At 50.9% G+C, this 27,381-nt stretch overlaps 4 protein-coding genes and 1 non-coding gene across 6 annotated transcripts; 2 read left to right on the forward strand and 3 right to left on the reverse strand.

Annotated features, from left to right (window-relative positions):
• Positions 1-229: 229 nt before the first annotated feature.
• Positions 230-3,607, reverse strand: MRPL49 (mitochondrial ribosomal protein L49). The gene is made up of 4 exons (XM_035098278.2): positions 3,450-3,607; positions 2,002-2,167; positions 695-822; positions 230-403 (listed from the first exon to the last, which is right to left on the reverse strand). Exons 1-4 carry the CDS (start codon positions 3,543-3,545, stop codon positions 257-259), a joined length of 537 nt encoding a protein of 178 aa, XP_034954169.2. The 5' UTR covers positions 3,546-3,607; the 3' UTR covers positions 230-256.
• Positions 3,608-3,727: 120 nt separating this feature from the next.
• Positions 3,728-7,380, forward strand: FAU (FAU ubiquitin like and ribosomal protein S30 fusion). 2 transcript variants are annotated; one of them, XM_035098279.2, is made up of 5 exons: positions 3,728-3,840; positions 5,390-5,472; positions 6,295-6,439; positions 6,795-6,850; positions 7,215-7,380. In XM_035098279.2, exons 2-5 carry the CDS (start codon positions 5,398-5,400, stop codon positions 7,338-7,340), a joined length of 402 nt encoding a protein of 133 aa, XP_034954170.1. In that variant the 5' UTR covers positions 3,728-3,840; positions 5,390-5,397; the 3' UTR covers positions 7,341-7,380. The 2 variants fall into 2 exon arrangements, with proteins under 2 accessions (XP_034954170.1, XP_034954171.1); XM_035098280.2 differs by having other exon boundaries at positions 3,751-3,840; positions 5,385-5,472.
• A 1,954-nt stretch (positions 7,381-9,334) lies between these two features.
• On the reverse strand, positions 9,335-9,498 carry LOC118076638 (U1 spliceosomal RNA). The gene has a single exon (XR_004691540.1). It is a non-coding gene; the product is annotated as a U1 spliceosomal RNA (small nuclear RNA).
• Positions 9,499-9,792: 294 nt separating this feature from the next.
• Positions 9,793-11,360, forward strand: ZNHIT2 (zinc finger HIT-type containing 2). The gene has a single exon (XM_035098339.2). It carries the CDS (start codon positions 9,905-9,907, stop codon positions 11,132-11,134), a length of 1,230 nt encoding a protein of 409 aa, XP_034954230.2. The 5' UTR covers positions 9,793-9,904; the 3' UTR covers positions 11,135-11,360.
• A 2,964-nt stretch (positions 11,361-14,324) lies between these two features.
• On the reverse strand, positions 14,325-27,106 carry TM7SF2 (transmembrane 7 superfamily member 2). Its single transcript, XM_035099280.2, has 11 exons — positions 25,517-27,106; positions 24,071-24,200; positions 21,666-21,862; positions 21,059-21,113; positions 20,218-20,412; positions 18,771-18,874; positions 17,967-18,086; positions 17,080-17,248; positions 16,059-16,139; positions 15,601-15,723; positions 14,325-14,634 (listed from the first exon to the last, which is right to left on the reverse strand). The coding sequence occupies exons 1-11, from the start codon at positions 25,664-25,666 to the stop codon at positions 14,474-14,476; spliced, it is 1,485 nt and encodes a 494-aa protein (XP_034955171.2). The 5' UTR covers positions 25,667-27,106; the 3' UTR covers positions 14,325-14,473.
• Positions 27,107-27,381: the final 275 nt, after the last annotated feature.

Raw genomic sequence — 27,381 nt, forward strand, 5'->3', positions numbered from 1 at the left:
TTCTTTAGCAAAAGTGCTCTTCCCTAACAAGGAACTCTAAGGCAGGCATCTAGAAGTTCCACATGGCCGAAAGTAGAAAATGTTTAGGCTATGCTTGCCCAGCACACTTGAAAGAGCCGTTTGTTTCCTGCAGTACAAATGCAATCCTCTAGGCCTGAAATAATCCCCCTCCTGCTCATTATTCCTACCCTACTGGTCAACATTAGAAAAGTGGATCTTACAAGAAGATAAACTAGTGAGAATATCTCTCATTTATTTAAAAGCCTTTGTCCGTCAGCCACTTTTTTAATTCCTGCTCAAAAAATCCCTTGACGCGAATCATGCAGGTAACTTCATTCACTTGGGTGATTGCTGTCCGCCCAGACAGCTGTGTGATGAGTTCCTTCACTTCATTTTCAAGGGCCTGGGGGGGAAATGAAAAAAAGGTCAGAAAGTAGCATGATTCACCCACGTATTCACCCACCTCAATTTCCTAATCTCTGGCTAAGAACAGTACAGCCACCACTGTTGTAGTTGTTAAACAATCCTCAAAACTCTGCGACCAATAAGATCACAGCCGCTTGCTCCGGATTAATCTGGAACTATCTATAGATAATCCACTTATTTTATCATCCTAGTATAAGGAAAACCAACGGGGTGCAGTATGCAAAGGTGACATGGGCAGGAGAGAAGGAACAATGGGAATGACACCTACCCAAATATCGCCTTCAATCTTTCTGATGACCGTCATCTTCCTGCACCCTCTGTGGGTAGTAGCTGTATAAACTGGGATATTGTGCATTCGCGACCTCCGTACAAAATAAGGAAGGTCAGGTGGCGGGTCTAGTGTTGAAGAAAGCAAAATGTCTGGATCTACAGATGGTCACATTTTATATAACTAAATCAAAGCACAAAGCAAAGAGCTGGGTATACTAGCCCCCACCCTTCCTCCTCCAATCCTCCACTAATTTTATAAACATTCCTAATTTGTGTAATTCAAGCCACAAAACATCTTTAGGTTCTAGCAAGAGAATAAGGGAAAGGGGTGATGTGAATCAGAAGCAGGTAGAAGTTCTGACTTAAAAGGTTTATACCTTGTGCAATAAATGAACTGTCATATACAGGCACCTACTAGTGCCAGACTTGCTTATCTCCAACGACAGAATGGTGTGATGTGCTTCCTGCTGCCTTCTGTATTTAGTTCAAACTTTACTTCCCAGGGTGCCGAAGGATGCTACATGTACAAACTCTTTCAGGCACCCCCTTCCCTTCAAAAGCTAGGGGTGGGCAACTGCATCTCACTATCTCCCTCACCTGTCACAGGTCATTTGGCAGGTGGATGCAGCTGTTTATGTAGTCAGTCCATCTTGTTCACTACTGTCTACACTGAGTGGATCTCCGGGATTTCAGTAAGAACTCTCCCAGGCCTACCTGGAGATACCACCGGGAATTGAACCTTGAACCATCTGCATTTAAAGAAGATGCTCTACCAGTGAGCTATGACCCTTCTTCTGACATCAAGATGACTTTTGACCACACGGTTCTTGCGGAGACCTTTGCAAACCAGACCAAACAGCCTGATCTGTGGTGCCTGCAAACCCTCTTTCAGCTGAGCCAGGTCTTCACCAACCCCACACCTGATGCCATAAATCAGCAGTCCCCAAACTAAGGCCCGGGGGTCGGATGTGGCCCAATCGCCTTATAAATCCAGCCCACGGACGGTCCGGAAATCAGCATGTTTTTACATGAGTAGAATGTGTCCTTTTATTTAAAATGCATCTCTGGGTTATTTGTGGGGCATAGAAATTTGTTAATATTTTTTTTTCAAAATATAGTCCCGCCCCCCCCCCAAGGTCTGAGGGACAGTAGACCGACCCCCTGCTGAAAAAGTTTGCTGACCCCTTCCAAAATGATGCCAGGGACCTGGTTGGGCCAAAATGGTCTCATGAGTCTAATTGGGCCCTTACCTAAGACTCTGAACTACTTAAGAGAAATCAAATTACCCCTTCCCCTGTATTTTACCTTGAGGTGGGCTCCATCCAGAAGGGGTGGGATAACTGTCATGTTTCGGGGGTACTGGTACTTGGGAGGGAGGTATAAGTCTCTCCACAAACCTATATTCATTAGTAGATTCAATAATCCCTGGATATTTCTGTTCTGTAGAGCTGGTTTCTGCTGAAGCTTGCCTCTGAAACACAAAGAAAAGATGTTAGTCAACTCACAAGAATTTTGCTTGGGGATATCATCACTATTTTTCTGCTATAATAATGGTGGAGAGAAATTTGTCAGAGAGAAATCAGTTCTTTCTTTAGCTATGGAGAGTGAGAATCGTATGCTAACAAGGGCAACTGAAACTAAATGCTCCTAAAACATTTTTTTTATAAGTCTTATTGAATCATTTTGTCCAGACAGAATAGGCACAATGTTTGAAGGAGATCTTGCAAGGCCACCTAATTCAACCCCCTGCTTGATGGGGAAATCCAGAGCTAGAACATCACTCAACAGCCTGCCCCAAAAGATGGCTGCCTAGCCTCTGTTTGAAGACCTTCAGCAAGGAAGCACCCACCCCGACCCTCAATACCGGTTGTTTACGTTGCTACAGCCACTCACTGCAGATGGAGACTGGAAAAACAAGGTTAATTTTAGAACAGTAAATTAGAAGCTGGTTTGGGAGAATCAGCTCGGCACACTCCACATTCTATGATGTGGGGCCATGCATAGATTCTGTTTGGGGTCTAGTACTGCTAGTGGTTGCTAGTTCTCTCCATCACTATATACATTTGAAGCATATAATTTTAAAAACTTCCAATGGTTCTACAGTCACTCTGCTAAATGCAACTGACCTGCGTTCAAATGCTTATTCAATCACAAAATTCAACTTGGGCCACTCTGCCTAAAAAGTATCCCAGAAGAATAAAAAATGGGGCAAGGAAGAGATAGGAAGATGTCCACGTCTACCATCCTGACCTCCTTGTATAGTAAACAAATAAGGATAATAGAGTCTATGAAGTAGGTGTCAGGAGCCTACAGCCCACCAGATGTTGCTGGATTACAATTCCCATTAGTCCATTCTAATAGTTAAGCTATTTGGGGCTGAGGAGAGCAGGACTCCCAACAACATCTCGAGGGACAAAGTTTCCCCATTCCTACATTAGAGGTGACTGCGAAGTCCCTACTCAATATCCCAGATGATGTCAAGTAAAATAAAAACCACCGCTCTCCTCTCCCCCGAACACAGGTCACTACCCGCACCGCTCATTTTTTACACAATACAGAGCAAACACGGATTTGCAAAGCTACAAAATGCTCTTTTCTTTTCTTTTGGAGAGGAAGCTCTATCCGCTGAATTTCTGCCCCTGCAGCAGCGTTGCCCGCCTCGCAACCCAATCCCTGACCGCTTCCTTCCACAGCCCTCCGCCTCCGGCCCCTCCCTCCCTCCCTCCCTCAAGTTGTGCTCGAGTCCCCTTTACCGTATGAGCCGCTGCCAAGAGTCGCTGTCGCCATCCTCCTAGCAACGGCCCCTTCTGCAAGCCAACTCTGGCCAAGGCGAAAGCCAAAGTCGCCATCTTGGGAGGAGGAGGTGGAGGAGGAGGAGAAGCGCGAGTTGATGGCGTCAACGCGACCCTACCATAGAGAGGGCACGGCGGCACCATAGAGACAAAATGACGGCGCCAGCCCGGCCGCGCGAGAACACTGAGCCGAACCAACCATAGAGACGCCAACGCCCACACCCGACCCCACTGCGCCTGCGCCCTGGTAGTCCCGCCCCATTTCCTGCCTCTTTCCTTTCCCTCGTCTGCGTGCGCGGAGCGGCGGCGACTCTTTGGCTCTCTCGGCTCCATCTTGGATCGGCGACTGAGGGTGAGACAAGGAGGGAGGGAAATCCAAAGGAAAATTGTGGGGGTGGGGTCCCCCGGACTCATGGGTCCCCTTGAGACGGCCCTCAAATCCAGGCGAATAGGCGTGAATAGGCGCGGCTGACTTCTGGCCCCTGGCCCAATGGGCCTACTCGGAGCAGGACTGGCATCGGCTGCACGCGGCTCGCAGGGCCCCGTGAAGCACGTGGAGATGGAGCGGAATGCGTGTTCCAGCGATGCGGGCGGCTGGAGGCGCCTTGGTTGGACCGTCCGTCCCCGTAGCCTCGGCTTCCGCGGGGACCGTAGAGAAGCACCCCGTGTCAGTCAGTACGGAGAAGGCGGCCAGCAACGCTCTTCTCACGCTGCTAAGACTTGAGAGGAGACCGGCTGCTCAGGCAGGCAAAGGCCATGGGGCCGGTTTTTAAAGCCTGAGGAGCAAACGAAGTTTGGGGGCGGGCGAATTTGCCTTGTTGCCATTCTTATATGACCCCCTGTGTGTGGATTCTGCTTCCTAAAGAAGGGGCGTGACAGGTCACCGATCCAAAAACGGGGTGAGGGAATGGAAGCAAGGAGAGAACGTTGCTTGAATGGCACATCCTTCGTCTGAAGTAGGGACTAGGAATGATCCAGATGAGTTTTGCTGGAGACTTTAAGGATATGAGGAAGGATGCTGTACAGAGGCATCACAGGAGACCTTTATGCAGTGACTAGATTTTCCTGTTGCCCCATAATCAACGTTCCCTGGGCATTAGAGCAAAATGAGCATGCAACCCCAGAGTCATCCACGACTGGACTTAACAGGCAGGGGTCCCTTTACCTTTACCTTCTCACTTCGCAACGGGTAGGCCAAGACATCTCTGTTTCTGTGTGTGGAGCTGTTTGTGGCCCAGCAGATGGCACTGTGTGTTGTTCAAATGCGGGGCAGCGATAATCTTTGAGAGGAACTGTGTTCAGGTTGGCATTTCCTGGTGGACTTTGTTCCCTGCACAATATTTGGAAGGATACACACAGACAGTTTTGTGAGTTCCTGAACCAAAGTTAGGGGCCTTCCAGCAGTATCTTGATGGAAGCTAAGGTGTTGCCAGGATGAGCACCAATAGCAGGCTGAACAGAGAGGCTTGTGAGCCACATCTCCTGTTCTGAGTTTGTTGTTGAACAGCAGCATTACCTTGAGGCCTGCTTTACAGAATGGAGAGGGAGCTTCCTAGGCTAAAAGATAGGTGGGAAACGCCAGTGGTATACTAGCTTAAGAACATAAGAGCCTGCTGGATCAGGCCAATGGCCCATCGAGTCCAGCATCCTGTCCTCCCAGCAGCCAACCAGATGCCTGTTGGAAACCAGGAAGCAGGATTTGAGCACAAGAGCCATCTCCTCTCCTGTGGTTTACAGCAACTGGTCTTCAGAAACATCGCTGCCTCTTCCTGTGGAGGACAGAGCATAGCCATTGTGGCTTGCGGCCATCAATAGACCTCTTTTTCATGAATTTGTCTAAGCCTCAGGAGGAAATGCTACACTTTTGCACCCTAATCTGATTACTGTTCTCCTCAGCACAGGTAGAATCATGCAACTCTTCATTCGTGCTCAGAATCTGCACACCCTTGAGGTGTCCGGACAAGAAACAGTAGCTCACCTTAAGGTAAGGAACAGTTAACTTCTTGTGCTATTTACTAAATTATTGTTCCACCTTTCTAGTTATTGTTGTTCAAGGCAGTTTACAGCAATATTCCTAATAAAATGAAGCAAATCTGGCTAATTTCCTATTGCTGGAGAAGAAAAGACCTTCCCCCACCCTCTTAGCACCCTGTGTGAAGAGTGCTGGACCTCACTAGATTCACTGTACAGTATTTGGTTTGTTGCATAGCGATAGCGAGTGTTGCTTCTGCTGTTCTCTAGTTGCTGTATTTGGAGTTGGGAAGGGATCACCCCACTGGATAGATTGGTCTGAGGCTCTCAGCACTTGTATCTGTAGTTTTGCCACCTTTCATTACAGCTTAACTTTGTTTGCAGAAGTCACTTGAAGCCTTGGCTGTTTCTTAGCGGCTTAGCAGCCATCTGCTTGTGTGACCAGTTGCTGGGGGTGGGGAAGGGGATATTTTGGGTCAGACACCTGTGGCCTTTCAGGTAGAAGTGAAGCAGGTGGTGGTGCTTAACCCTTCCCCTCCCTGCTCCTTTTTCTACTGCTGTTTTTCCCTTGCTTCGTTTCAGACATACCCTTAGAAAAATTCACCAGGGCTTTCTTGGGGGGAGGGGAGGGTTGGGCACACACCCTGCCCCTTTTCTGCTGCCTTTTCCTTAAGGGAGTAGGAAGTTCACACACAAGGGCTACTGAGGAGTTGGCTGTCAATGGATCCTTCCAGCTCAATTCCGTTTTCCTTGTCCGTGGCCTTTGTACCACCCTCCCTGCTGTTGCAATTAGAGCGGTGGTGTTTTGGTGACATATCTCCCTTCCCCTCCCCAGGCCCACATTGAGTCCTTGGAGGGCATTGTGCCTGAGGATCAGGTGATCCTCCTTGGCGGGACCCCCCTGGAAGATGATGCGGTCATTGGACAGTGTGGCATCAGTGACCTCACAACGCTGGAGGTTGCTGCACGCATGCTGGGTGGTAAGTATGGAGCCCCCAGAACTATTTGTACCAAAGTGATGGCTGTTGGGTCCAGTTGGCTAGAAGACCAGCAACGTCATTGCCCCAGATGATCAGAAGTCAGGATTTTGCCCTACATAAAGAATGTGGAGAGTAAACTTTCAAACAATACCCTAGCCAGAGAGTGGGCTTTAGCCCTCCTGAAAAGGGCTGTGCCATGCCAGCCCCTTCTCCCTGGGCCCAAATATAATCTCATCAACAAAGGTCCCAGTTGGCGAGATTTGCTTTAGCCCACACACCTCTGGTCACTTCTGTCAGCTGTAGTGGTGCCTCCGGTGACCTCGCTGATATCTTTTTGTGTTTCTCTCCCCCTTAGGTAAGGTCCATGGCTCCCTGGCTCGTGCTGGCAAAGTGAGAGGCCAGACCCCAAAGGTAGGTCCTGTTTTTGTTTTCTCTTGTGTGGGAGGACTCTGAGCCGCAAAGCCCCATGAGCATAGAGTGCCTGGATTGCAGTCCAGGCAGAAATCCAGGAAGTATAGTTTTCCCCAGCATGCTCTTGAGCTAGCAGCTGCTGAATTTGGCCCGGTCCATAATGTCTTCCAGGCAGGATTGGGCTGGGTGGAGAGTTGTAAACTCCCCAGCTTTCAGGGTGTGGTTCTGGGTGTTACGTATCAGGGGCTAGACTTTGCATGGTGGAAATTGAGGCTGCAGGGCAGGGTGAATGGTGGTGAGGTGAATTCCTTACTGAAGTTCAAGCTGATCTTTTACTGGTGCCTGTTCGGTTTTGTTCTCCCAGGTTGCTAAGCAAGAGAAGAAGAAGAAGAAGACTGGCCGTGCCAAGAGGCGCATGCAGTACAACCGCCGCTTTGTCAACATTGTGCCAGGCTTTGGCAAGAAGAAGGGCCCCAATGCCAACTCCTAAGCAGCACCCAGTTACCTAATAAATCTGATCTTAGCTTGGACCTGGTGTTGGTGGGCGTTTTTCTTCCTTATTGGGAACAGGGGCTTTGTTTTACTTGAGCCGAGGACTGCAGCCGATTCAGAGGAAGTGGGGCAATCAAAGTTGCAAAGTGGTGTAGGAGAGCTGAAAATAATGCCAACCCATGCACCCCTTTGGTTGCAGATAGTACATGGGGAGATGAGTCTAAAAAGCCCAATACACAAATTTTCATGGCTCTCTAGTGGCCTTAGTAGTATTGTATTTGGTGTTAATTCTGAAAGTATTCTCTATTCTGACCAAACTCATCCTCCATTTAGCTATTTTTAAAATTTGTACGGTATACCGTATCAGGTTCAAGATTGTGGTCTACCCACTTCAAAAACATTCAAGAACCCACCCGTCACAGCACAACTGAGTGGAGAGGACTGGGAACCAAGTAGAAAAGTACTCAATACCCTCTTTCCGATCACTCAGGGGTTACTAAATCAATCTTGGGAGAGGGAAGTTCCTTTTTCAGGGTCAGAGTATTTAGAGGGAAATACTGTCACCAGTTCACTATACTGTATATCACCAGCCACCTTCATAAAAATAAGAAGGAAGCATATATGCATTTAAAATGAGCAAGCTCTCCATTGTCCCTCCATGATGGCATATTTCCATGGCTGGTTTTTATATGTAGTGCATTAGCCTCTACTATTTGACAAATCACTTACACTAGGAGCTAAGAAAGTAATGGAGGGAGGGCCAAAGGCCAACACAGTGCTCATTTAGTTTGATGTATTTTTAAGTCGGTCATTCTTTGAGACTGCTCACAGGATGGACTGCTTTCATACAGAAAATATTTCCAACATGAGTATCGTGGAGAAGGATTCTGGCTTATCCTTGCCATGCTTCTTTTTTTCTGCCAAGGGATGTTTTATTGGAGGGGAGACAGGAACCTGGCCATGGTCCAAAGTGGACAGCCACAGACTGACCACGGTAGTAGCATGGCAGTGCTAAAAATGCTGCTCTTGGAGAAGAAGGGGAACACAGATTGCATTACCTCTGCTTTAAGATGGGCTTGAGTTTTTGGGTTCAGAAATTGCAAGGAAACAGGTTGCCGATTAAGCTCAAGCTGGACCTGGAAATGCTGCCGGCTGCTCCTCCCTCTCCCAAATGCTCCAGTTGTCCCTGTTTCCCACCCACTGGTGTTGCATATTTCTCCGTCAGGTTAATGGGAATACTTGATTACCACTTTCGGTGTAAATTTCTAGTGTTGATTCTTCACTACCGCACTCTACCCCCATTCCTTTGAGGTCTCTGGAAGTTACATTCCTCTGTTTCCTGCCCCATGTTGCTGCAGGCATAAACATTCAAGTGCAACATTAGGCTGAACTGTTGACGACAAACTGGAGCACAATAATTTTTATTCTATATTGTTCAAAGAGCAGAAGGGGCTGCCACACACCCCAAGAGCCTGTCCACCCCTCTGCTCCCAGCTCACATTTTTGGACCCTGTGAAAATCGCTCTTCGCATATTGTAACTAGCTCAGGATTTTGGCACACACCTGCACAATACCTGTTGGGTATTGGGGGAGAAGGCAGGGAGGCCAAACAGCAGGTGGAGGTTTTGTGTCCCCTGCCCCCATCCTCCCTGCAGCAGAGATCTAGCAGTCCCAATGCCCTGGTTGTAAATTAGAAAGCAATTAAGCAGATGGGGCAGGCTGAATGTGTGTTCTGCTTGGTGGGGGCAGCATGCCACTCGCCTTATGAAGCAGCCTCCACCATTGAGGACAGTATACGACCCACTTAGAAAGCAAGTATGCTTATATTTCAAACCAGTGTGGCTAACTTATCTCGCATTTCACAGCAGCCTAGTACAGCGGGACTAAACTCCAAACATGCTGGATAAGAACACTACTAACGATATAGCTCAGCATTTTAAGGCTTAGAAGTAGTACAATAAATTAGCTCTATTTTTTTTGTTACCGAAAAATCAGGGGAAAGCGCGAACGCAGTCCCCCACTACCACAAATTATGCAGTCGAGTTTCCCGCATTTGGGGAAATCGCAGGGGTCAGCACACCCGCAGTGCAATGGATGAGCCTCACCCTGGGAAAACCACCTTCATGATCATGGTGTCTCCCCTGCCAGGTAAGTATGAGTTGGGATTGCTCAAGCACCTCCTGGGCACTCTTTGGCTCCCCTTTATAAGTTATGGTGACCTCTCCTAAGCAGGTGCAATAAACCACTCTGGTAGAACAGCAATGCTTTTATATCCAATTGTCATAGATTTATGTCTTCAGGTGCCCTAAAGTCCCCGGTCTGCCCTCCGGTTTTCCTCCCACAATGCACTGTTATGGCTAGATTTACATACAGGAGTGCGTCTGCGCGGAAACCAGTTTTCAAGCTGCGCGCGCACAGCCTTCTGGGGCTCGGCGCCTTTCGGCCCGAGAATGAACGGAAACTCCCGATTCGCTGCAAGGTATTAACGCGGAAACCCTTTACAGGCTGCTGCCGGAAATTCCCGAACGTGCTCGGCGTCCCTCGGCTGCCTCTCCCACGCCAATGGATTCCGCAGGTTCGAGTCCCGCGCCGGACCTTCCCTGCGGGCACTGCCATGCCAGGCGAGCCCCTTACACTTGCCCGCGGTGCCACCTCCGCTTCTGCTCCGTTCCCTGCTACCGGGACCACGGCTCCTGCGCCCAAGATTTCCAGAGCCGCGAGCTAGAGCTAAGCCTCCGGGGCCTTCGGGGGGACAAGGCTTCCCAGCGCCGCCTGAGAGAGGCCCTCTTGCGGCTGCAGGAGCTACGCGAGCCCGGGGATGAGGGCTTTTCGCTAGGCCTCAACCCCGACGTGGAGCAAGAGGAGGCGCTGTGGGAGCAGCTGAGCCCCGTCCAGAGGAAGCACTTCCAGCAGCTGCTGAGCAGCGGACAGATCTCGGGACTCTTGCCCGCCTGGGAGCCTTGGTGGCTGGGGGGCAGGAGCTGCGATGGCGCTGCCCTGATCCAGGAGCTCCAGGGGGACTCCAGGGATGGTCAGGAGCAGGACCCCCACCGGCACCTCAAGGCTTCTTTGCAACAGCCACCACTTCCGACCCACCCAGAAGAGGCTTCTCCCACCGGCACCCAGAGGCTTCGACGGCAAGCAGTGCCCACCTTGCCATCCTCCATCCCTCCGCTGGCCTCCCTGACTCATACTCCTGCCTCACCTCTGGTCCGCTTCCAGCTGCCCAATATTCTCTATGCCTATGCCTATGGCCTGGCGCTGTACAATGGAGAGGCAGACGAGGCAGAGATGCTCCCTGAGTTTTGTGAGACGGTCCTTGACGTTTCTGGGGCTCTGGGGGCCAAGCAGGTTTTCCACTCGACAGCAGAGGCCCTACAAGCTGCCCTCCAGGCGCTGGCAATGGGGCAATACCCCGAATGCCTGCTGGGCAACGCCGAGGTGATGGTGGCTGTGGCCCAAATTTTAATGGGGGAGAGCCAGGCCCAGCAAAAGGGGTTCAGCCTCGCTGCCCTCGCCCACATGGCCCGGCTGCTGAGCAAAGGGAAGAGGCGGCTGCCTGCCCAGGACCGAGCCAGGATCTCTGGGGCCCAGAAGAAATGCGAGTTCTTGCTCTCTTGGGTGAATGAGAATGAGGTGGCTCTGAGCCTCCTGGCCTTGGAGGTGCAGCAGGAATACCATGCCCACTTAAAGATGGTGAAGGAGGTGGGGGCTGTCAGCCAGGAACTGGAGCGGATGTGGGGGGCCAAAGTCCCTCCTCCTAAGAAAGCCCTGATAGAAGAACTGGACTAAATTCAGGAGCTTTGACAGCTGTCAGATGCTCACCAGCTGGCCTGGGAGGGAGTTGGGGGGAGAGTCCTGCTGAAACCAGATTAGGCTTTTGAGCAGGAAATTGAATAAATACTCTGTAAACTAGATCACATATTGGATTAAATAAGATTAGCCCCTTTTCTGTCTCACTTCGCATTAACAAGAGGCACTTGTGGGGTCTGCTGGTGTAATAAATTGGCAAACTTTCTTGCTGTTTTTGTTCTATCTTTTAATCAGTGGCCCAATCCTATGTGTGTTTAGTTGGGATAAGGACGGTCCCACTGTACCGTGTTTCCCCCTTTTTAAGCCGTAGTCATAAAGTAAGCCATTGCAGGATTTTTAAGATTTTAAAAATATAAGACATACCCCGAAAATAAGACATGCAGGCGCCCAGCAGCGAAGGTGGGAACGGGGCCCGAGGACGCCTCTGGCCAAAAGTTATGGGGGGGGGTGTTGGGAAGTTCCATTTGGTGGGGGGGGAGTTGGAGGGAGGGAGAGACACCGCTGACCGGGCTCGTTGCCTCTTTTTTCTTTTCACATTGTTTGTTCCTATAAAATGCCCGCAAGCCGGCTAAACAGGAAAGAAAGGGGAGAGGACTCACGCGTTTTCCCTCCCCGCCGGCACCTTTTTCCTCTCCCCCCCCCCAAAGCTTCCTCGATCCGGTGCTGGGCGCCGACCCGGCAGGCCGCTTCCTTGATCCAGCGGCCTGCCGGGTCGGCGCTGATCAGTGCTGCGCGGAGCACTGGATTGAGGAGCCGGTCTGCAGAGTCAGCGCCCAGCAACGCCGTGCTGGATTGAGGAGGCGATGCTCTGTGCAGCGCTGCTGGCCGCTGACTCTGCAGACCGGCTCCTCGATAAGCGCCGACCCGATCTGAGGAAGCCCCGCTGCCGCCGCCAGTCCCCGAGCTGCGCTTCGGCTCGGGGGACTGGCGGGGAAGGCAGGCAGGCGGCAAGCAGCGCCCGCTGAGCTTCGGCTCCGGGACTGTTGTTGCCTGCCTGCCTGCCTGCCTTCCCCAAGGAAGCCCCGCTGCTGCCGCCAGTACCCCGAGCTGCGCTTCGGCTCAGGGGACTGGCGCGCGCCTGACATCACTGAGGTCGGAATCCGCTCCCCGCGTGCCTTCTCCCGGGGAGCCTCGGTGCGGCGCTTCGCAGGCGGCCCCCGCGGGAAGTCTGCAGCTACGGCGGGGACCTGACCTGGCAGCAGAGGTAGCGGAGGCGACGCTCCCGGGCGGAGCACCTGAGCCAGCAGCCGGGCCTCTGCCTGGCCCGGCTGAGGAGGCCTGCCACCCCGCAGCCCAGAACTGGCGGCTGCTGCAGCGCAGAGTGCTCGGAGAGCCCAGCAGCACCACGGAAGCAGAGAGCCTGCGAGGAGGGAAGAGGAGGAGTAAGAGGAGGAGTAGGACTCCTCTGTGCTGCTTGGCGGTGGCACTTTAGCAGCATGGTCATGGACACCCTTCCTGGCAGGGTGGCTGCGGCCCCTCAGCAAAAGCCGAGACCCTGCGCCGACGGGGTGCCCCCTCCTCAGCCCAGCCTGCTCCATCTGAACGCGGGGAGGGAAGGAAGGCATGGGCGTATGTGTATGTGTGTGTGTGTGCGCGCGCACACGGTCTAGCCCGCCACAGATTCTGAGGGACAGTGAACCGGCCCCCCACATTAAAAGTTTGCTGACCCCTGTCCTGGACAGTGTTGCATGCTCTCCACCTGCTCTGGCTTCCCATATACTACCAAGCTAAGTTCAAGTTCTTTTGTAGATACACAAAGACCAGAACAGCTGTAAGGTACTGTAATAAAAACAGTAAGATTAATTAAAAAAAGACATCCCCTGAATATAAGACACCGTGTGTGTTTTTGAGGAAAAAAAGTTATAAGACGGTGTCTTAAAAAAGGGGAAACACGGTATCTAGTAGAGTTTACACTCCAGTAAATACATTGAGTAGCCACCCTCCGGACTGCCCTGATTGTGAAGAATCTTACAAAGTTTGAATGGGCATTGAACTCAGCAGGGCTTCTAAGAATGTGCTTTAGGATTAAGGCACACCTAGCGGAAGTATTAACAGCCAACGGGTTTAGAATTTAATAATCTGGAGTCAGCAGATTAAAACACAAAAGCGTGTTCCTTGTTGTAAAACAATGAGTGAACATGTGATCGGTTGATTTGAGGGAAATTAGCCATCGCTGTCATTACTGAAATTTACGGCATTTTGGCAGCTTTCTTGTATCCAACCGCGATATGGAGAAACTACCCTCTTGGTAATAACTGTGTGGACTCTGCATTCACTGTTGATGTCCTCAAAGAAGTGTGGAGCAGCAGCTTTGCCAAAATTACATTCCAAACCCCGCAGTGGTTTGAATATATTATTTATTAAAATAAGTTACATTTGCTCATTTCTCCCACCCCTTTCAAAAATGCAAGTAAATACCCCACCCCCTAATTTCCAACCCAGCCAGGGAAATAGTTTAATCCTTAACCCACCAGCACCTAGAGACAACTCTGGTGTGCTCCAATTCCTTCTACTGCCCTGTTAGGCTTCCATTGACTCTTTAGCAAATGGCTCTCTCTCTGTGTGTGTGTGTGTGTGTGTAAGACAGAGGAAAAAAAGGTTGCTCTCTCTCAGCTGTTCCATGCACACATGAAGCGCCCAACTAGACCTAAATTAAGATTTTGCATAATTTTGAAATTCTTTCCTTAATTAACTGAAAGTGCTTCTAGTCCTTATTTCTGCAAGACGAGTTGCGGTGAAATCTCAGAGGCCAGAGAAAGGGCAGAGCAGCACTTCCAGTTGGTTGCAGTTTGCCAAATGTCTTTGATGTAGCTCGATGCTCTGCTGCATTGCAGAAACGGAATAAATATGTGAAGATCAACACAGTAATTCCAGTCATGTAATCTGGGCTCTTGCTGTCTGCACACAATAAGGATTTTTTAAAAAACCACAACACCACAAAACCCAGCAACACAGAGTTTGCCCACATGATCTTTGTGGGTTAAATTTGTGCAAATCAAGGCTTGACAAAAGAAGGCGATTTCTAGATCGAAACATCCTGACGGGTAATAGATAGGAAGCAAGAGAGCCTCTGATTTCTTGAAAGAAGCAGGCTATGTTGCCCTGAGTGGGTCTTGGAAACGAAGCTGCAGCAGGCTGAGACCCACCCACCCCTGGCTCCTGGAGGTGGGGAGAGGGGTTGTGACCCCACGGTGATGGCCACAGCACCCATTCCTCTCCTTGGTTGAGCCTGTTTGGGCATGGGCTTCTCCAGGCAGGCAGAAAGGCTGGATTTCCATCGTGGTGACCAGGGCGAGAGCAGAGTTGTCAAGCGATGGCTCAGTAGAGGTAGGGGAAGATCCGGTAAGGGACGCGGCGGCAATACTCCTGCCAGGCGAGGCCATACTTCCTCAGGCACTGGTGCTCGTCCCGGGCTTCCCGGTGAATGAGAAGGAAGGTGAAGTAGAGGACATAGAAGTAAGGCAGGATGTGAGTCAGGCCTGAGGAGAGGAAACAGAATGGGGAAGTCATTGGGGAGGGTGCAACAGAGACCCTCTACTGGCTATTGGGACACAGAGGAACCACTTCAGATTTCAGTGGAAGGAGGCACAGAGCTTCCCATGTAGGGGTGGGGAAGAGAGAAGGAAAAGGGGTCTCTCGGCACCAGCAGCCTCTTCTCTCTCATTCTCCCTCACCCCAGCTTTTAAGATCCAGCCGGATGAGTTTGGGGGGGAGGAACCTGAAAGCTTCCAAACTATTTTGGAACATTTGGGTTTGCCTAATTGGGTTGGTATTGCTATAATGTGACTCTTAATGCTTTACCTTGTGTAACTTACACAAATGAAATGCCATTTTTTGTCTGGTGGGTTACTGCAAGGGGGGCCAGTGCAGGGGTCCCCACCAGGCACCGCTGGACTACAACTCCCATCAGCCCCGGCAACAGCCAGCATGGCCAATGGTCAGGGATGAGGATGTGGGAGCCCGCCTGCAGGCCCCCGCTCCCTGGGTTAAGGCTTGAAAGGCTGGGAGGTGATGGGAAAGCTCTTTCCGGGATTTTGCAGGGAATAACATGAAATTATATGGGGTATATTTAATTTTCTACGTGCTTTGCTTGTTTCTCTCCAAAGTGGGGGTTTTGAGAGCCTCCCAGCGGTTACTCAAAGGCCATGAGAGTCATGGACATCAGAAAACAGGCGCTGCTTAATTCTGCCCCCTCAGAATTTGTGTCGACATGTATAGGATGGTTCTCTCTTTCTTTAAGGAAGCACAGCAGCTCTATCTGAGAGGATGCCGTCTCCCCGTCCTTTTTTCTGTGCATTTGGCAACTTGGCACACACTATGTGTAAGGTCATGTAATTGCCTGTAATGGTGTTGTGTGACCCTGGTGAGTGGGCCGGGCACTGAGATTCTCTTCCTACAGAGTGTGGGCTGGATATTGACGAAGGGGGAGAGAGGTTCCCACTTACCGCAGGGCAAGGACCACGCAAAAGCCATGATGAGGTCTCCTAAGTAATTGGGGTGCCGCACAAACCCCCACCAGCCGGACACCAGCAGGCGCCGTCCTGTGGCCGTGGGGATGGTTCGCAGTCCTGCAAGAAAACAAGATTTCTCTTGTGAGAACAAAGGGGTTGGGAGAGTTTCACAAGGCGTGCAGGTCCTCCAAAATCAGGAGGCCAGTCATGCTCTGCTTTCTCAACAGGGAGGAAAACAAAGCCCAATATTCCACCTCCCTTCCATAGGCAAAAGTCGACGCCCATGCACCCACGCCTCTTCAGAAGCGATGGCATTTGGATTTTAAATGCAGGCGCTTTCCTGAGGCACAAAAGGAACATTAGAGGCCAAAGGTTGTGAAGGTGCAAGGCACACAGCTTGTGTGTCTCCCAGCAGGGTCCAAACAGGCCACAAGCTACAAAGCACAACCAACCAGCAACTTTGGGGTCGGCAGGGTTCCGGCGAAAGGCATTCTTCTGGGAGTTGGCGCCACGGAAAATGGAGTAGCCCAGGCCTGCAGGGTTGAGAAGGGTGGGGTGGGGTGGGAGAGTGAGAACAGGCTGTCATGAATGGGCAGGGCAAGCTAGAGAGAAAAAGTGGGTGGGGCAGACAGAGAGTTTGAGCTCTGGCATGGGCTGAAGGAACAGAACTATGAAAAATAATAATAACACATGCACATTTGCATAGATATTGTTCAGGCCACATTAATTTTGCTTTTCTTTCTCTTAGCACCCTATGCACTGCATCTCCCTTGGCCCTCCCAAACTCAGGAAATAATTGTTTCCGGGTAGCAGGCATCATCCACACCCCAGCTTAGGCACTGGGTAGGGGCACTCTGCAAAGTGGAAATTTTGAATATTGCCTGTTGTTGTTGTTTTATATAATAGTTTTTATTGAATTTTACAGAGAAGGAAGAAAAGAAAAGAAAAAGAAAAGGAAAGGAAAAAAATTGAGAAAAAGATACAAAAATGCAAAAAAGGACAATGTATATCCCCTCTTACTTCTTCCAGCTTCTTCCCTTCCCCTTCTTACTATCCTTGTTTATAATTAACTATTACCATTTCCAGATCACATCTAGATATCATAAAAATACATCTTGTCTCGCGTTTCATAACCTTATTTTTAAATCGTTCTTATTCATTGCTTATAAAAGAATGAAGGAAAGATAAGAGAAAAAAAGAGAGCGAAAAGGACCCAATTTAAAAATAAAAAGGCATAAAACATTATCATATTCTCCATTTCTGTTGTTGTTGTTTTTAATGTACAAAGTCCCCACTGTTTGCTATCAATTGATTAAGGCTTTCTATCCATTCCCATTCTGGAAGCTTAGTTAAGAGCAAGTCGGTTACGTTATTATACCCCTGCCAGAAAAAGAAAAGACAGTTTCTGAAGCTTGGTGGGGAAGAAAATGTATTCTGCGCATGCTCAGAGGCCCTGTTTGCCACCCAACTCACCGTTTAGCAGGGTGATGCCCCCAGCCATGGGCAGGCTCAGCTTCTGCGGGTGGGTGACGAGGAAATACGACTGGAGGGTGTACAAAAAGGGCACCCACGTCAAGTCCCCAAAAGCCAACATGAAGCCGAACCCGTCATGGACGATGTCCATCGTGGTGAGGACAGCCTCCTTTGGGAAGGAAGAAAAGGCTTTTTTTTCATCTGGCCCGGGAAAATCCACCAGCTCTCAGTCCCACTAAACAAACCCACTGCGAGCCACACACTGGGGGGTGGGCGCATTTCGGAGAACTGCCTGCAGAGCAAACAGGTTCAGGTGATTTGAGAAAGCAGGTAATAGGGAGGAAAGGTAAGCCTTTCTCTCCTCCAGGGGCCCACCCCAAATTCAGAAGGAGAAACATGAGCAGAATTGAGGTCCACTAAGATGAAAACAGCCCGACAGGCACACATTGTGACAATTTCTCTTTTTGTATTCTTTGTTTACAGCCAAACAGGCAAAAGAAGGTTTATTGTGCCCCTGGGAGGCTTGACTGAAATTGGCACTAGGGAAGGGTAGAAGTTTGGAAAGCCCTGCTTTTGCTGCTGCTGCTGCTGCTTCTTCTTCTTCTTCTTCTTCTTCTTCTTCTTCTTCTTCTTCTTCTTCTTCTTCTTCTTCTTCTTCTTCTTCTTCTTCTTCTTCTTCTTTTTAAGACAAAAGCAAGTTTCTAGTCTTTATGGAAGCAAGTGCATGAGATAACAAAAAAAACATACATGGGTGTCATTTGTAAACTCAGCCCTGACTGGCCGTTCCTGTGACACATCTCCGTGGCAGAAACCCAGGAATTAAGGCTCCCTGCAAAGTTCAGGCAGGCAGGCCGGCCGGTTCAGATCCCACCCTCTACCAGACTTGCCTCGTGCCATAAGGCATCCACCACGTAGAGAAGCTGGAAGCCATTAACGAGGATCATGGCCAAGGAAGGGCTTCCTCTCAGCTCCGTCTCCTTCACCAACATGGCCATGTTAATCAGGGCCTATGAGAGAGCAGGCAAGCAGCAGTTGCGGAGGGGGGGGGGGAAGCAGTATTATCCTCATCACCATTAATAGTAGCAAAAGATACAGCTTGTGGCATACCCCTCAACTGTCCCGTTTCAAGCAAGACACCCCAGAATTACAGAAGCCATTCTGGCTCCTGGGATGTCTCATTTTGGCTCCTGCGAGAGTATGGCCCCCCGAAAGACGTGAAAACAATCTGAAGGGGAGGTTGCTGCCAGCTCTCTGGCAGGGGTGGGCAACATAGCTGCCAAGTTTTCCCTTTTCTCGCGAGGAAGCCTATTCAGCATAAGGGAAAATCCCTTTAAAAAAGGGATAACTTAGCAGCTATGGTGGGCAACCTTCGGCCCTCTAGATGTTGCTGAACTACAACTCCTGTCATCCCTGGTCATTGTTGGGGCTGATGGGAGTTGTAGTTCAGCAGCACCTGGAGGGTCAAAGGTTCCCCACACCTGCTCTACGGGCTGATTTGAACCCGCGTTTCCGCAGCCCTCACCCAGCGCTCCAACCACAACACCATACTGGATCCCAGTTGTGTCGGCTGCCTGCTCCCCAGTGATCTGGACCCTCCAGTATTTGGGGGGGGGCCTCCTTGGCGCTGACACACTGACACAAAGGGGTCGCTCTCCAACCCTGCCTTCGGCTACCAGCGCAGGGATGCCTACCCATCCAAGGAGACCCGGGCGCAGCTCACAGAAGAACTTCAGGTCAAAGATATTGATACGTGGGTTCAATTCATGGCCCATGAAGAAGTCGTAAACGGGGTTTCCTGTGGGATGGGGGGAGAGGCAAAGAGGGGAAAAACACTTTGGGGAGGTGGTTCTGACGCATTCCTCTAGGCCAGGGGTCTCCAAACTAAGGCCCGGGGGCCAGTTGTGACCCAATCACCTTCTAAATCCGGCCCACGGACGGCCCGGGAATCAGCATGTTTTTACATGAGTAGAATGTGTCCTTTTATTTAAAACTAATATCATGAAGCCCGTTAAATTAACGGGTGCTAGAACAGACCTGTTGCTCTAGCAACCTCGGGACATGCACAGAGTGCCCGCGCACACCCGCCGCTTCAACAGTTCCGGCCGGCCGAAGTCTCTGCGCTCCAAGTCCCAATGGCTGTTCGTGGGGCACATGCGCAGTAGCGCAATCCCACGGACACAGGGACTGGACGCAGAGACACTTGCACTTTTATTTGAAGGGTGCATCTCTGGGCTATTTGTGGAGCATAGGAATTCGTTCATTTTATTTTATTTTTTTCAAAATATAGCCGGCCCCCCACAAGGTCTGAGGGACAGTGGACCGGCCCCCCGCTGAAAAAGTTTGCTGACCCCTGCTCTAGGCAGCTGCACCCCCGTGAAGCAGGAAAGTGTTGGCAGAACGTTGCGCCCACATTTTCAGCATATATGCTCAGAAACCAGAGGAAGAACACACAGCCTCCCAGAATGCTCTGCAGCTGATCTTACAGACACCACGACTCAGCGTAAGAGAGCCTGTGTGGGGTAGGGGTTAGAGTGACGCACTAGGATCTGAGAGACCAGGGTTCAAATCTCCACTCAGCCATGAAGCTCCCTAGGTGATTTTAGGCCCTTTGCATTACCAAATACCTTTCCGGCCTATTCGCATTTCCCTATACTTAATGGTTAATAATGATGCAAATTACATATACGAAGAGATAATTGCCAACTGGGGATAATAATTTGCGTCCCCTGGGTATTTTATCATTTTTTCACGTAGTGATTTTTATACCGTTGCCGTATAACAAGAATATCAGCAAGAATAATGCTACATATGTGGGTTTCCTGCAAAAACTCCTGCCTCTAGAAATGAACGAGCCTTAAAAGGACTACAGGCCTCTCTGTTGTTTTTGCTAAATGGTGTATCATCCCCAGGAGATGGTCCTTATCCCTTTTTGCCAGCTAATTCACACTAGGAGAAAATGGTTTCGGTCTCCCCCACCCCTCCTTTTTCCTTCCTACCACCCCACCACCACCTGCCACCAGCTTGCACCAGACACGGGACGTTTGATGGGTTTTGGCCATGCCCATCAAGTCGCTAGTCCCTGGCGGGGCGGAGCTGGCAAGAAGGCCAGAAGGAGCCTTGTGAGGGTTCACATCTCACCTGAGTTCCCGCCTGGGGCCAGGGCTGCCTCTGGGGCAAACAAGGCCTTGATGTACAGGAGGGCGCTGAGACCAAAGGCCACGAGGGAGGCAGAGAAGGCCAACTGCAGGAAATGGTCGTGGATGTAGCTGAGGCGCAGTCCAGCAGCCAGGCCGGCTCCAACCACCAGCGCTGTGACCACCATGGCATGACACCCTGAGAAATGTGGGGCAGGGGGAGAAAGAGAGCAGGGCAAACAAACAACGACCAGACAATCATTGATGATCCCTCCTGCCCCCACAGGCCTTCCTAAGCCAATACTGATATGGTTAAACTTGGGGAAAAACACGAAGTGGCTTTCATAGCTGCCAAGTCTCCCGTTTTCCCCAGGAAATCCCCGTTTTTCTAGATGTTCCTAGCTGAAAAAACGGATTTTTTTGTTTTCCCCCAGTTTATTCTGGCGCGGCGGCCATTTTGGAACTGGGCGCAGCATGCCCAGAAGCGACTTTTGATGCTGCTCTGCCCAGTTCCAAAATGGCTGCAGTGCGACTTCTGGCGCTGTGGCCATTTTGGAACTGGGCAAAGCAGCATCAAAAGTCACTTCTGAGCATGCTCCGCCCAGTTCCAAAATGGCGGCAGCGCTACTTCTGGTCTGCTATTTCCGGCCCGGTCCCTTATTTCTCTGACAGCAGCTTAGCAGGTATGGTGGCTTTTAATAAAATGTTCTTGGTCTTGAAACACTGGGATGCACTGAAAGGCCACTAAGCGCCACATCTCTCTCCATTGTTGAACGCCACCACCAGCACCCCTGGTGGCCGTATCACCTCTGGGGCACCTTTCCCAAGGGTGGGGGGGCACCTACCATTAATCCGGTACTGGAGCCGGGTCTTGTCTCGCAGCGGGGTCCCTTCTGTGAGCTGTTGAAAACACACACACACAGAGTGAGATACAGAAAGCGGTGGTGGGGTCTATGTTGCCAGGGCTGCCTGAAAGGGGGTTGCTTTCTTTATATCAGGGTTTCCCAAACTTGGGTCTCCAGCTGTTCTTAAGACCACAATTCCCAGCATCGCTGGCCACTGGTCCTGCCAGCTAGGGATGATGGGAGTTGTAGTCCGACAACAGCTGGAGACCCACGTTTGGGAAACTCTGCTTCATATGGAACCAGAGGGAAGCCTCTCTGGTGGGAGAGGAATGCTCAAAACGCACTTTGGGGAAATAAAAAGACAGAGGGCTGTTTTGGCCTTTCCCCACGACTCAAGGGTCCCTCTGTAGCCAAGGGCAGCCGCTGTTTTCTGATGCCAATTCCCTATTTTTCTGCCATTTTACCAGTGGGAGCAGCTAGCCTTTCTCCCCATTGTGCAGATGAGGAAAACTGAGGCCAGGCTGCAGAACCTTACTGCGGTGCAGGCAAGAAGGAGTCCATGGCAGAAGCCAGGAAAAATCCTTTGAGAGTGTGGAGGTCTACTTACCTTCCCCATCGGGAGCATGTATAAGAGAGCTTGCAGGCCAACCCAGGCCAAGACCAGGGCAAAGTCCCGGGGGTCCCACAGGGAGCGGAGGGTGGGCAAAGGATGGGGGATGTTCAACAGGCTGGCCTGCTCCGTTCTGCAAGTCAGCAGGAGGTAGAAGACAGTGGTGGGCATCAGGACGATAAGGAGGGCAGCCCCTGTGATGAAAAAAGATGGAGCGGTCAGAAAGGGGAAGAGACAGAACCCAGGAGTCCAAGCCTCCCTAATAGAGGATTTCTATATCTGACTGCAAGATTGCTAACCTCTCTGATTTCTGTAATAGGGCAGGCAGAAATGTAAAAGGTGGGTCCGCCCCCCCCCCCAATGTGCAGAGGCAATGATGGCAAAAAGCTTTCCCAGTTGAATTTCTGATGGAGACTTGATACTCTCCTCACCACCACCCGCTTGGGGACAGGTGGAAAGACCTAGGCACCTCCCTTTAAAACACAGCTACACCTTCGATTTAAATGGTTTAATAACAGACCTGTAGTTCTCCTAGTCAACCTAAGAGACAATTTTCAGCAGCCTGCAAAACTACAATTCCCAGTAGGCTTTGGGGGAACCCAGGGCGGTTTCTGCATCCTCCATCATCCAAGAATGGGACCCAAAAATTCCGCCTGCTGCATCCTTCCTCTCCTAATCACAATGACAAAATGGGCGGAGGGAGGTCCTAGCTTCCAACTCCTCCCCCCACCCCACAAAAACCACCCACCTTTTGATCAGCGCTGCCCCCTCCTGCCTCTTTCAGAGCAGCTTGATGTGCAGACATTATTAGCAAGGAGTCACCAGGTTTGCTTTCATGATGTGAAATCAGCTGCCAATTTCAGCCCACCAAGCTGCTCTTAAGGGCACACAGCTCGGCTGGAGTCGGCTGGTTACCCTCCCTAATCGCTAGACCTCCTCCCTCTCTTCCAGAAATGGAGAAAAGAGCCCAGGGAATCCTCCTTATACACCACGACATGGTGAAACTATGGAACTCTCCCTCGCTGGATGCATTTGTGTGGCTTTAAAAGGGGACTAGAGAAATTAATGGAGGGGGCTGCCAATGCTACTACTAGGGAGCTCTGCTTTGCCCTCACGGTCAGAGGCAGTAAAGGGCTTTGTGATTCCCTTAGGGGCATCTGGATGGCTCCTCTTGTGTCCTTATAGATCACAATCTACGGCAGAAGATTTCGGAACTCGGGGGTTTCTCAGCGATCCCTGGCTCTTGGTCACCTTTTGCACTTACAAAACTGAAACTACAGAAAGAAGGCAAGTTAGCCTTGGCATATGCAAAGGCTCTTAAGTGGGGGGGGTGCTATTCCGATTTAGAGGGGGAGGTGGCATGACCTGCTTCTTAAAAACAGGAGGAGCTTGGGGAGGGATGAGATAAAGGTCTTGTTACAAAAGTTGAGTGCCTCCCCCTCCTCTCTGTCGAGCGGTAGCCAGAGTCCATGGGGTTCCAAGAACTCACCCAGGGTCCCTTTGGAGACTGTCGTAGCTTTAAGAAATATGATTTATTCACCTATTTACACCTTCAGTCTGCAGGGAGGGAGTCAAAGCATGGTCACCTCAAGAGGGGCTTGTCCCCCACAGCAGTGCAGCCCTGGCATCTCTCCCAGCTAGCCTTCAGCCAGCCTGCCCAAGATGGATCCCAGTCTTTCTTTTCTCCCCTTCTTCTTCCCAACGCACCTGGCTAAAAATTACCTTTTCTTGTCATACAACACCGAGTTATCCTGGCAACCTTCCAAACCCCCAGTCTCTGTTCACACCTCAGGGCAAGGGTGGGTGGGGAGAAGGACATTTCTCTTGCATTGACAATGGCCCTCAATGATCCTGTATTGTTTCTTAATGGCCCTAAGCTTGGTCAGGTGTTTGGCATAGGATAGCTCAGGAATTCCTCTGCAGCCTGTATTTCTCCCTTCGCATCCCCAAATAAAAAAAATCCTACGGTTTATTCAGCCCAGACACTGAGATCCAGCGCCAAGGGCCTTCTGGCGGTTCCCTCATTGTGAGAAGTGAGGTTACAGGGAACCAGGCAGAGGGCCTTCCTGGTAGTGGCACCTGCCAGGTGGAACGCCCTCCCAGCAGATGTCAAGGAAATAAGCAACTATTTTACTTTTAGAAGACAACTGAAGGCAGCCCTGTTTAGGGAAGTTTTTAATATTTGATGCTGTACTGTTTTTAATATTCGGTTGGAAGCTGCCCAGAGTGGCTGGGGAAACCCAGCCAGATGGGCGGGGTATAAATAATAAATTATTATTATTATTATTATTATTATTATTATTATTATTATTATTCCTAAGGTTTAGCCCCTGCACCCAATCTATAACAGTATCCTTCTGCCTGCGCACACACACACCCTGCTCTCAGCCTTCCCCCCTCACCTAGGACGCCTCCAAATTCCAGCTCTCTGGTGCGGGGGACCTTCAGTCGATCCATTGTCCTCTTGAGCAGGTCCCGGGCCAGAAACCTCCTCTTGCAAGTTGCCCTGGTCTTCAGCAACCACACACAGACCTAGAGAAAGAATCCATGAAGACCAAACGGAGCCCCTTGAGACAAGCCTCCGAGTCTCCCCCCATGTGCGGTTCGATGGTCGAGCAGATTTTGATCGCCTGTTAACCGAAGCCACATTCTTTCTAACTGACTGTGCCTTACATGCAAGGCCGCCTGGCCGTGGAGTAATTCCGCCCAGGTCCCCTTCTTTTTTTAGACATTAATCACCAGGAGGGCACAGCCAACAAAAGCCGGCCAGCTGGAGGCTGGGATTCCAGAGCAAGGGCAGGCTTGTCGGACTGCCATGTCTGCCCTGTTAGACATCTGCCACTAGTCTACCTCGCAGGGCTGTTGTAAGGTATGCACAGCATTTTGAACCCTTTGGAACAGGCCTCCAGTCGATATAAAGTGCTACTAGTTCATGAGCACCTGTGAAATGCCTCTCATAGGAACACAGGATGCTGCCTTTGGCAGAGTCAGGCCGTTGTCCCATCGAGTTCAGTATTGCCTCCACTGGTTGGCAGCATCTCTCTAGACTCTTTCCCAGTCAACCATCATAACAGGGAAGGATGTTTTGTATCCAAAACAAGTGCTTGGCAAGTCCACCTCCCCTTTCCCAGAAAATCTGCAACTCAGGATAAATATTTGGGTGCAATTATTTCAAACAGCGAGGGACCCAGGTGGCGCTGTGGGTTAAACCACAGAGTCTAGGGCTTGCTGATCAGAAGATCGGCGGTTCGAATCCCTGCAACGGGGCGAGCTCTCGTTGCTTGGTCCCAGCTCCTGCCCACCTAGCAGTTCAAAAGCACATCAAAGTGCAAGTAGATAAATAGGGACCGCTCCGGCGGGAAGGTAAATGGTGTTTCTGTGCGCTGCTCTGGCTCGCCAGAAGCAGCTTTGTCTTGCTGGCCACATGACCCAGAAGCTGTCTGCGGACAAACGCCGGCTCCCTCGGCCTATAGAGCGAGATGAGCGCCGCAACCTCAGAGTCGGACATGACGGGACCTGATGGTCAGGGGCCCCTTTACCTTTACCTATTTCAAACAGCAGGTGCAAAGTGTACCCCCTACCCCACCTCTTGGGGTCATGAGCCCAAGAGTGGGTCAAACTCCCTCACTTAGTCTCCTGCTGCTGCACAAAATTGGAGTTGGCGCTTGGCACGTTTGAGCCTCGGCACCCATTTCTGGTACCAAAGCACACTTCTCAAAGTTACAATCGAGTGCCTCTGAGCATATTGGGAGTGCTTGCTCTCTCACCACTAAGCCCTCCAGACACATCTGGACATTGTTAGGACAAGGGAAATGTGAGCCCCAGCATACACCCATTCTATTCCTCACCTTTCCGCCTAGGAGTCCACTGTGACGTATTTTTGTCTTCACAGCAGCCCTGTGAGGGGAGAGTGAGACAGTGTGACTGGCCCAAGAGAGTTTCATGGCCAAGTAGGGATTTAGGCCTTCATGGTCTAGGTTTGCCAACACACCACACATTTAAAGCATCCCTGCCCAAGGATCCTGGGAAATGTAGTTTGCTCCTCACATAGCTACAATTCCCAGCACCCTTCACGAATTACAATTTCCAAGCTTAGTTGGGATGCCTATAAATAACTGCCTTACAACAACTGGTTCTCAACTGAAGCCTCAAACCTGTGAAATTGTTGGTTTACTTACTGCTTCCAAAAGGAATCAGCTTTTCTCCTCCTTTCCTTTAGAGTCCTGTCAGTTTTGTAATTTAGCATTAAGAACATGCTAACTGCCTTGTTGCCTCTGTCTCAAATTCTCAGCCCAGTTCCCTGTCTCCAGCAGAGAAAGCAACCCTCCAACAAAGAAGCTCAAAATCCAACAGCCTGTGGCAGATTTGTCCTCATAAGCGAGAGAACTGCCAACCTTTGAAGCTTTTGCATGTATCTTCAAGAAGAACTATTAAACCACCTGACAAGGTGCATGCTTGAAATCCACGCCATTTGCATCACCTCCAAAGTGTCTGCACCCCAAATACAGCCACAGCAGGCACCATAACCTTCCAACAACAGCTTGACTTCACCCACACACACCCCCAAAAAGGCACACACTTCCATTGTCTCCTGCTGAAACAGACTGAGGCCAACAACATTATGAGGTAATGTTGGGTAATCTCAAGGTACTTTGGGAGTCAGAATTTGTGGCGCTTCTGAGGAGGACAGTTCTGCTCCTGACCTCAATACATTTCAAAAGAGGGAGATGTCAGATGCCTCGCAGCAGGTCTGGGTGCAGGATCCAACCCTTATAGGAAGCTGCCATACTGGATCAGTCCCCATCTTGCCTGCCCAGCAGCAGCCACCCTCAACATTACCTAGAGAAATGTGTGTGAAAGAGAGAGACAGAGAGATTGAACCTGGCCGGGGTAGGGTGGGGGAACCTTCTGCGTGCAAAACATGCGCCCTCCCATTTGAGCTACAGCCACCCTTCCCCTAAGGAGCAAGGTCCCAGTCCTCATGTTTCTGGAGAAAAGGCGTCTTTAGATAGGAAGGAAGGCACCTGCCTCGCAGCCTCATCCTCCGCCGGTGCTTGCTGCGCCTAAGTTCCACATCCACCGACGGCGCTGCACTTCCAGACGGGGGGGCTTTCCTAGCCCAGCGGAAGCGCTGCTGGCGAGGATCATCATAGCTGTCAAGTTCTCCCTTTTTTTAAGGGAAATTCCCTTATGCTGAATAGGCTTCCTCGCGAGAAAAGGGAAAACCTGACGGCTATGGCGAGGATGCCAATCTCAGGTTGGGCCGGGCCTTTCGGGAAGGTCCCTAAAGCCACCCTCCCCCGCGGGGGCAAGGGACCACCATCCCCTGCCTGGCTTGGGTGCACCCCGAGAGGGACCCACGCATGTCTGCCCCACCCACTGGCCCTCCAGATCCAGCCAGCAACAGCGGCGGCATCCTCTGGCATGGGGGTGGGGACACGCCGGAGGAAGGCTTACCTGGCGGCGGCGGCGCCTGGATGCGGGATGCGCTCACCTGTCCCAGCCACCTGCCCGCCCGCATCAGCCCGGCATCAGCGGCGCCACCCTCTGCCCATCCTGTCCCTATCTCGGAGCAGCCAATCGCGCCCCGGGGGAGGAGGGCGAGGAGCCTATCAGGCGACAGGAGGCGGGCCCGCATCGCTGCTCATCCCGTCCCGTCCAGCCCTGTTCGTGCCATCCAGGCGCCCGAGGGAAGGAATGAAATCGTGGTGAA

The sequence above is a fragment of the Zootoca vivipara genome, chromosome 17 (assembly GCF_963506605.1).
Source record: "Zootoca vivipara chromosome 17, rZooViv1.1, whole genome shotgun sequence".
Classification (NCBI taxonomy): domain Eukaryota; kingdom Metazoa; phylum Chordata; class Lepidosauria; order Squamata; family Lacertidae; genus Zootoca; species Zootoca vivipara.